We start from the raw sequence: 10,584 nt of genomic DNA, 5'->3' as shown, positions 1-10,584 counted from the left end.
CCCAAAAAAGGCCAAATAAAAATCCATAATAACAGACGCACTTTAAAAGAAAAATAAAAAAAAAATCCTTCTTCATCCATGGAAGGCAGATTGAAAAAAAAATCCTTCTTCACCCTGCGCAGATTGAGCTCTGCAGCGTGGGGGAAGGCTTATAAAGCTTTGCCCCGCCCTGCAATTAGGCTCAGAGAACTCTGGTTGGTGGGTTTAAGCCCTTAAAATCAGAGTTCTCTGACAGGTAAATGAAGGGACTGATAGGTAAGTCTCTAGATTTACCTGTCACAGCACTCTGATTGGTTAGCCTGAAATCCATCCAATCAGAGTGTAACGGAACGCCTGGCACCCCGACTGGGTACCTTCCGCTGACGGATGCTCCTAGTGCTTTCCGAGGGCTCCAAGCACTCCACCTGACACCATAACCACTGCAACCCCCATGAACCACCGCGGCTTGGTTGGGGTCTCGCCGTCTCCACCCACTCTGGACCCAAGACCAGGGTCCAGCTTTCAGTAGGTCAGCCTCTCCGAATTCCAGAGAGCAGGAACAGGAATAAACTCTTAGCAGAGCTTAGTGATTATACCCTGGGGAGTATAGTGAATTATAGCAATCCCCAGAGTGTAGTTCTCCAATACCTCAAACATGAGCCGAAACTTCATGAAGGTACAAGATGATCTGTTTAATCAGCACCAAAGGGCTTTCTTGTATGCAAGTTTTTACCACCCACATGGTTTTGCGGAACAGTCAATCAAACACATAATAATACAGTCAGACACTCCCAGTTAGGACACACAAACCCTCCCCTCTGCCTGTGATATAATTACTGTACACAATGGGTTAACTTAATTATCACAGGCAGGAAAATATCAGCATACTCCAAATACAAACATACCCAAAAATCAGACAATTCCCTCCAGTGGTTAAAAAGTTAGGTGGAAGTCCTTTTGACCGACTGCAAGCATGGCTTTCCTGCCCAAAACAGTTCCACAGATTTAGACTGTGCAGCAGGCCTATCTTCTCCTCTATCCTGGAGATAATTGGCTTAAGTGGGTGTGGTAAGCCAATTATCTGTAAGTCCAAAAACTGTTACAAAACTACATAAAAATCATAACTCCTATTATACTGAACAGAACCCCCACATTCACCTATCCCCAGATAGCTTGGATCTGAGCGCTCAATATATCCGAACCGTGGTCAGATCCCACAAACAGAATAAAATCGCCATGGGGTTAAAGTTTAGCAAGGACTGATGAGAGATTGGGGAGGGACAAAGCAGCCAGTTTAAACTGGTCTGGTAGTGTCCCTGGGACGCCCTGTTGGAGAACAATGGGACAGGAAAACGGGGGAGGGGAAGAGGCACACTCTCCCATGAAATCAAAGGGGCAGAAAAAGTGTAATCAAATCCAATATGCCCAAATACAGTTTTTTACGGGCCATACACCCCAGGGCCATAGTCATGAGGCAGGAGGCTGGCAATCAGGCTCCTCCAAAAGCCAGGAGCAAAGGGCAGTTGGTCATATAAAAACCCAGTGACAAAAGGCAGTTTGTCACACGTCTCCCCTTTGGGGGGGAGACTAACCAGGTACCTGACCCATCGGTTAGTCGATATACCCACCCACAACAAACAAGTGCAGGAGAAGCCCACCCACAATAAACAGCCACTGCACCTGGGGATTCCTCGGGTGGTACTGGGCAACACACTGTGGGGATTTGGGGGGCAAAAGTTAGCTGCGCTCTGCCCTGATGCCAGCGCTTCTGCTGGGGTAACCTGGATGCAACTAGGCTGGGGAGGGGAGACATCGCTTACCTCCTCCTCCTGGTAGTCCTGCAAAGGTAGTTGGGGATCTGGATGGCTGTCCAACATCCCTGTAAGTTGGGTGCAGAGACCACGGTCCCATCTGCACCACCTGGGGGAGTAGGGTCTCCCCGTTGTAGGGTAAGCTGCCGCTGGGGAGAGAGGGCGATATGCTTCTCTACCTGCCGCTGGAGAGTGGGACCGACCATCTCCACTCCCAATAAAATAGTGGTAGTTACCATCTCCCCTTCCAGCGATGCTGCAGGGATGAGGGACCGACAATTTTCTCTCCCTGGGATGCCGGCTGCCACTGGGGAGAGAGACCAGTTGTCTCTTCTCCCTTGACAACACACTGGCACTGGGGATCTGGCCGAATTAAGCTGAGTAGGTGTTGGTAGTTCTGCTCCAGCTCCCACTCCATGGTTACCAGGTGAGTCATGTCCCGTCTCACCTCGCGGGCATCAACCCAAATATGCATGCACACCCTGTACTTATAGATGTCCCAGAATCTCTACTCCTCCTTGCTGCCGAAATCCATGTCTTCCTCCTGGGCATCCCAGAGGCGACCAGGGCCATAGAAATTGTCCCCTTCAGGACAGTCGTGCCCAGCCAACCAGGGGGTCTGCTGAGCCGTATACCACCATAGAGCCTGGTAGGCATCGTCTAGCCAAAGCTCCTGCCATACCCGGTGCTCGAGCTCCTTCACCCACTCCTCCCAAGGCTGCTCTCCCAATAGACACATTTGCATCGCCACACGCTTCTGTAACCGCTGTTCCTCACTGGGGAGATTCTTACCGCGCCAACGCTGCACGTCCTCCAGAGCCTCGTACCACATCCCCTTTCGAATGGCATCTCTCCAGTCCAGCATGGCCTCCTCAGATATAGGCCCATCATGTTGGACCACGTATTGCTGCAACCTCCAGCGAAACTCCTCCTCATATAGGTTTGTTGCTTAGGGGCTCACTTGCTCCATGCTGCTGTGAACAGGGGAGCTGTACGAATACTAGCGTTGCCCTCAATTTGTAATTCCAAACATTACCGGTGCCTCTGAGCTGCTTCTCCTCGAACTAGGACGCCATCCCACCTCTGCCACCGCTGTAACGGAATGCCTGGTACCCCGACTGGGTACCTTCCGCTGACGGATGCTCCTAGTGTTTTCAGAGGGCTCCAAACACTCCACCTGACACCATAACCACTGCAGACCCCACAAACCCCCGTAGCTTGGTTGGGGTCTCAACGTCTCCACCCACTCTGGACCCAAGATCAGGGTCCAGCTTCCAGTAGGTCGACCTCTCTTAATTCCAGAGAGCAGTAACAGGAAGAAGCTCTTAGCAGAGTTTAGTGATTATACCCTGGGGAGTATAGTGTTTATAGCAATCCCCAGAGTTCTAGTTCTAGTTCTCCAATCCCCGAAACATGAGCCAAAACTTCATGAAGGTACAAGATGATCTGTTTAATCAGCACCAAAGCTCTTTCTTTTATGCAGGTTTTTACACACAGTTACCACCCACATGGTTTTGCGGAACAGCCCATCAAACACATAATAATACAGTCAGACACTCCCAGTTAGGACACACAAACCCTCCCCTCTGCCTGTGATACAATTACTGTACACAAAGGGATAATTTAATTATCACAGGCAGGAAAATGCACAGTTTCATACAATATTCATAACTCCTAAAATATTCATATAATCTTACATATTTTGAATCAGCATACTCCAAATACAAACTGTAGCAAACTCACCCATTTAACAGAGTTTGCCATGAGCTTTTGGAGGGGGCTGCTTGCCCGCCTCCTGCCCTGTGATTATGGTCCCTGGGAGATTTGGCCCTTCAAGTGCAACATTTGGGCATACTGTATTTTATTATGCTGCCACTGGCCCTTTAAGCAGCATATGGAATTCTATTGGACTGTGTATGTCCCTTTCAGACTATGGCCCTCTCATCAGCCCATGCTAAACTTAAACTCCATGGCGATTTGACTGTGTTTGTGGCATCTGAGCGCTGTTCGGATATATTGAGCGCTCAGATCCAAGCCATCTGGGGATGGGTTGAATGTGGGGGTTCTGTTCAGTATGATAGGAGTTATGAATTTTTGTGTCTTTTTGTGTCTTTTGCTAACATGTGCTCAATGGAGTCTGCCTTTATCTCTGGATATGATTGTATTACCTCTCCATTGTTTCCAGGATAGAGGACTCTTGTGAAACTGGTTTGGGCCGGAAAGCCATGCTGGCAGTGGGTTTTTTTAATACTTTTGCTAACTTTCAAACCCCTGGTCGGATTCGTGTTTTTAATATGTTGTTCCACTGAATGAATTGATTGTGAATATGTATTTTTATGTGAATGTGATGTATAGTTTTAAAGTTATAGTATATTTGTAAAAACTGTATTTCTCTGCCTGTGATAATTAAATTTCCAATTGTGTAAGATAATTGTCTCACAGGTAGAGGGAAGGACTTTACTGTGGGTTGTAACTATTATTTTATTGTTTATTTTATACCTCCCTGTGGGCGGTCCTGTATGTGCAAGACCGTAATAAAAACCAGGCTGGGTGTGCCAGCACAGTCAATTCTTCTTCACCCTCAATTTGAAGTGTCGTCTCTTATTGGGGGAATCTGCTACAAGGGATTGCTATGCTCTGCATATTCCCTTGCTGTAATCACTACTAAGCTCTTGTAAGAGCTTGTTCCTGCTTCACTATCTTGGAGGAGAGGATTACCCCCTGGAGCCTTGTCGTAGGTCCAGGGTGGGCAGGAGACGGCGAGACCCCAACCAAGCTGTGGCGGTTCGTGGGGTCTGTGGTGCTTATGGTGTCTGGTGGAGTGCTTGGAGTCCTCAGGAAACGCTAGGAGCATCCTTTAACGGAGGTACCCAGTCGGGGTGCCCGTTGATCCGTTACACAAACATACTCAAAAATCAGACAATTCCCTCCAGTGGTTAAAAAGTTAGGTGGAAGTCATTTTTGACCTACTGCAAGCATGGCTTTCCTGCCCAAAACAGTTCCACAGATTTAGACTGTGCAGCAGGCCTATCTTCTCCTCTATCCTGGAGATAATTGGCTTAAGTGGGTGTGGTAAGCCAATTATCTGTAAGTCCAAAAACTGTTACAAAACTACATAAAAATACATAACTCCTATTATACTGAACAGAATCCCCACATTCAACCTATCCCCAGATAGCTTGGATCTGAGCGTTTAAATATCCGAACCGCGCTCAGATCCCACAAACAGAATAAAATCGCCAGGGGGTTAAAGTTTAGCAAGGGCTGATGAGAGATTGGGGAGGGACAAAGCAGCCAGTTTAAACTGGTCTGGCAGTGTCCCTGGGACAACGCCCTGCTGGAGTACAATGGGACAGGAAAACGGGGGAGGGGAAGAGGCAAATTCTCCCATGGAATCAAAGGGACAGAAAACGTGTAATCAAATCCAATATGCCCAAATACAGTTTTTAAAGGGTCATACACCCCAGGCCATAGTCATGAGGCAGGAGGCTGGCAATCAGGCTCCTCCAAAAGCCAGGAGCAAAGGGCAGTTGGTCACATAAAAACCCAGTGACAAAAGGCAGTTTGTCACACAGAGTCCTCTGTGTCATTTTACATCAGAGAGTTATGAGTCAAATTACACAGTGTGGGAAAATTCCAAAGAACTTTCCCATGCTGTGTAAAACGGCATTTACAGCAACGTTTCACATTGAGTGTCATTCAGAAATATGGCATGAATCTGAGATATAATGAATGAAATTCACATATAGCCAATTATAAACTCATCGAAAAATAGGACAGGACAGTCACTTACCATAAAGGATTTTGAGTTTTTGTTTTTTTCTTAATATACAGCTCATTTCTTTCATTTCTGACTCATGACAAGTACATTATAAAAGAGGAAGGTTTTTGTACGGCTCTGTATCACTGTGATACCCGCTGTAATACTGCTGACAGTAATAATCTGCTGCATCTTCTGCTAACAATCCACTGATTGTTAAAGTGTAACTGGTTCCAGACAAACTGCCACTGAACCGGTCTGGGATCCCAGTCGCTCTGTAGCTTGCATGATAGATAAGAAACTTTGGAGGTTGTCCTGGTTTCAGTTGGTACCAGGCTAGGAAGTAATAACGATGGATACTGTGGTATAGACTGCTACTTGATGTACATGTCATGGTGACAGTTCCTCCTGGTGACACAGAGACATAATCTGGGGTCTGAGTCATCACAATATCTCCACAGGATCCTAAAAATAAGAAGACAATGAATAATGAACCTTTGGTGACAATGACTGTTACATTTATCAATACATTTACCGGAGTGAGACAGGAGATTAATACAATGTATCATTTATTATGTTGTTTGACTTGATATTTTTGTGTCAGACACAATCATTAATTTACCTTGAATAATCAGTAAAAATACCCCCAGCAGATACATCTGATAAACCATCTTTATATCTCTGCACTGAGACAGACACAGATCACTGATATCTCTGGGTATAATGTCACTTTTATAGCAGCTAAAACATCAAACGCAACATCTGTGTATGTAAAACAGGATGCAAATTACATGATCTCAGAGTGTGAGACTAAACTTAATCTCATTTAAATAACTGAAGATTTTATTCTTAATTTAGTGCTGCACATTTTCTGAATATTTCCTGTTATCTGCATGGTTTCTCATAAAATAACCTATAACACTAACAATGATTAATGGAAAACTGATCTTAAACATCTTTATTGTGTTATGTAAGTTGCACTACTGTGTAGAACTTGTGTATTGTAATTGTATTATTCTAGGCACAGTGAAGGAATATGTATATATAATATAAATATAGGATAAATAGATTGTTGAATGTGACTAAACTTGACTATATATATTACTAAACATGAAGCTATTATAGTTATTTGCTAAAGTTTGGCTTATTGTTAATTTAAAATTAATTCAAAGACAGTTCAAAAATAAATTCAAAGTCTGCTAAACAGCATCTTAATTTGATATAGTTTAGAATAATGGGAATTACAATGTCCACATTTCAATAATTTTAGAATTTCTGACAACCTGAAAATGGAAATATTCAGACAATATTTTTGGCCATGTACATGTTATTTGTCTAAGATTCTCATTGAATCCAGGCTCCACTCCTAAACGTGACTGGAGTACAGATTATTTTCACAAGTTCTTTGTAATCTTAGTGAGACCGGCAATAATCTGAGCACAGTAGCTATTATTCAACATACTAAAAGTGTGGGTAATGTACACAATCAAATACCTGCAGTAGTAGATAGACATGTGCAATTCGTTTCGGTCTGAATTAAAATTCGTCCGAATTGCAGGTAATTCGGACATTCAGGTGCTTCCGAATGTCCAAATAGTTGAATTGCCGAAGTGCCGAATTGCTGAAGTCCCGAGGTGTCAAAGTGCCGAAGTTCCGAAGCACAGTATTGCCTAAGTGCGAATATACTTACCCAGTGAAAGAAGAAGAATGTTACACTGTATACAATTTCAAATATAAAGTATACAAACATAGACAGGATTCAGCTGTAAGCATTTGCAACACTTACAACAATCAAGTAACACACATTCATATTCATATTCATATTCTAAGCCAGTCAGTGTAATGACAGGAATGAATAAGTAGATAATTCCCTAATTCCCACGGTATTAGGGAGCTATCTACTAAAAGGCTGAAAGACCTAAATTGGTCTTTCAGACAAATTTACTAATACTAAGTAAAGATTACTTAGTATTAGTAAATTATGCCCCTACTCGCTATACCGCGAGTAGGGGTATGTCTAAAAAACAGTAAGCAGCCTGTGGCTGCTCACTGTTAAAAATAAAATAAAAAATAAAATAAAAAAGGGTCCCCCCTCTCTGAGCAGGTGGGGCCCTAAAGTAAAAAAAGGGGGGAGGACCTATTGTCCTCCCCACCGGCCCCCACCCCTGAGTGGTGGGTGGGGGCCCTAAATAAAAATTGGGGGGGACCTAATGTCCTCCCCCCTGGCCCCCACCCCTGAGCGGTGGGTGGGGGCCCTAAACACAAATTGGGGGGGACCTAATGTCCTCCCCCTGGCCCCCACCCCTGAGCGGTGTATGGTGGCCCTAAATACAAATTGGGGGGACCTAATGTCCTCCCCCCTGGCCCCCACCCCTGAGCGGTGGGTGGGGGCACTAAATACAAACTGGGGGGGGACCTATTGTCCTCCCCCTGGCCCCCACCCCTGAGCGGTGGGAGGGGGCCCTAAACACAAATTGGGGGGGATGGCCTAATGTCCTCCACCCTGTCCCCCACCCCTGAGCGGTGGGTGAGGGCTCTAAACAAAAATAAGGGGGAGGACCTAATGTCCTTCCCCCCTGGCCCCCACCCCTGAGCGGCGGGTGGGGGCCCTAAATACATGTTTAACCCCCCTCCCCCAGGTGACTAGGGGTCCCCAGGCTGCCCCCCAGGCTGCTCACTGTTTAATAGACATGCCCCTACTCGCGGTATTGCGAGTAGGGGCACAATTTACTAATACTAAGTAATTTTTACTTAGTATTAGTAAATTTGGCTGAAAGACCAATTTAGGTCTTTCAGCCTTTTGGTAGATAACTCCCTAATACCATGGGAATTAGGGAGTTATCTACCAAGCGGCTGCAACAAAAGTCCCGAAATGCTGGAGATCCGAAGTTGCCGAAGTTCCAAAGTTGCAGAAGTTCCGAAGTGCCGAAGTTTCGAAGTTCTGAAGTGCCGAAGTGCCGAAGTGGTCAAGTGCCGAAGTGCCGAAGTTGCCGAGTTTCCGAAGTGTCGAAGTGCCGAATTGCCTAAGTCCCGAATTGATGAAGTCCCGAATTTTTGAATGCCGATCCAAGCCGAATATTTTCCCCATGCACATGCCTAGTAGCAGAGGCTTTTTATAAGCTATGCACCTCCCATCTGTACCCTTACACCAATCAGCAAACAGGATACACAGGATTCCCTTATGTGGACAGGCAACATGGCCCTTGAGGAGAATGGAAAGTGGTTTCAATTCTTGCACATGCTCAGTACATTGATGATAGTATCTTAGCTACATGTAACTAACTAGCAAATACCTGTACTTGTATATACCACATGAAGATTTTATGCCTATTAATTTTTGGGCCCAGTTGAAATCCCTTCACAATGTGACATCACGCCTTCTAAACCCAGCCTCAACTGATCAAGGAACATATGGAATGGCAAGGAAGCTCTGCCTTGTACTGCCACCTCGATAGTGACTGTTTTTTTTACCTTGTGAAGTAGGGATAGTTTAAGATTTAAAAGTTCCAATCTGTCAGTCAGCATTTTTATTAGGTCCTTGAGAATGGTGTGTACATTGATGTGCACGTTGGACTTTAGGCTGCTACTATGTGTGATTCACCACTTACTTCTTTTTTTCCATTTAGATTAGGGTTGCATAACGAATATCAGCTCTAACCACTTTTTTCTGGGGCTCTGTTAGGCTATGTGTTGCTCAAGGTATGTGGCAAGCGAGGTAATGTTAGGTAGTGATTTAATTAGAATACTGTTATTAATTTATTCTCATTTGATATATAAAGTAAAAGGATAGAGACACCAGTGGGACACACTTGTTGTAAGACCTCACTGAGGCTAAAAGTCATTCTCATTGCAGATTTCAACCACTAGTATGTGCTTATATCTGAGTATTTCTAGACTCTACTTGTGGGCAGAGTTCAGGTATCATCAGGGAAAAAGAATCGTAAGTGATTGATACCATCCATATTTGAATTTTTTTGAATGTGCTGAATGCACTGACCTGATTCCCCCTGTCTCTCTCACATAATTGTTCATAGTATATACTGGTCTACTCTACCTGCCTCTCTTTTTTCCTTTGAACCTAGCTAAGGCTTTTGTAATCCAACTATTCTATAACTAGATTTTAATAATAGGAAACGATTTAGATTGCCAGGACTATTTGTGTGAAGCATTTTATGTCACCTAATGTGCAACTCTGATTTTTGGTGTAACTGGAGGACCATCTAATGATTTAATTATTTTTTTCTCCCAACACTGACATGTACATGATACACTGCAGAGAGTCCTCAAGGGTAGTGATTCCCAAGTGAGTGCATTAATCTCATAAGAGCAGACATTATGATGTTAGAGTATGACCTGCCGACAGGGGGTACATTAACGTTGTGGCAGGCTATATGCAATGTATACTGTACCTAAACCCCCATTATTATTGCCTATGTTAGGTGTTTTTAAATAAAACTATATTATTCTGTGAGACTTGAAATTGCTGTTTAGTGAAAGAGTGTGCTGGATCTTGTATCTATCTTGTGTGTATATATGTATACAGGGCCGACCTTAGGGATGTGTGAGCTGTGCAGCCACACAGAGCACCATGTTAGCAGGGGGCGCCATGCTGACGACACATATGGCTGGGTCACAGGAGTGCAGGGGGAGCTAAAGCAGAAATCCGGGTTTCGTATTCCCCGGTGGAGGATTACATTATTCTCCACCGGGGAATACGAAAGAAAATAGCAATGCAGTGGGGGCTGTGCTTACTGAGCGGCACGGGTGGAGCTTGTGGAGTTGCTGAGGTGGGGCTAAATGCAGTTTGGGCGGAGCTAAAAGCTCCCTGAAGACCCTGGTAAATGCTGCACAGGAAAGAGGAAGCAGGAAGGAGTCCTTGCTTTCCCAACAACTAGGCTACATGAGCTGCACTGCCTCAACTCCCACCTTCTAGCCCACAATGGGTCCAGGCCTATGCCTGCATGATAGTGGCTTGGTCTGATGCTAAATAACTTAACATAAAATAAATAAAAGTGTAACTAAAAGTATAAATAA

At 44.6% G+C, this 10,584-nt stretch overlaps 1 gene segment (V, D, J or C); it reads right to left on the bottom strand.

The window, feature by feature from the left end:
- Positions 1–5,659: 5,659 nt before the first annotated feature.
- Positions 5,660–6,223, bottom strand: LOC134566041 (immunoglobulin kappa variable 4-1-like). The segment is given in 2 exon segments: positions 5,660–6,015; positions 6,173–6,223. Coding segments are annotated over 2 exon segments (405 nt in total).
- Positions 6,224–10,584: the final 4,361 nt, after the last annotated feature.

Source organism: Pelobates fuscus, chromosome 6 (genome assembly GCF_036172605.1).
Source record: "Pelobates fuscus isolate aPelFus1 chromosome 6, aPelFus1.pri, whole genome shotgun sequence".
NCBI classification, from domain to species: Eukaryota; Metazoa; Chordata; class Amphibia; order Anura; family Pelobatidae; genus Pelobates; species Pelobates fuscus.
This window is presented reverse-complemented; position numbering and strand designations above follow the sequence as displayed.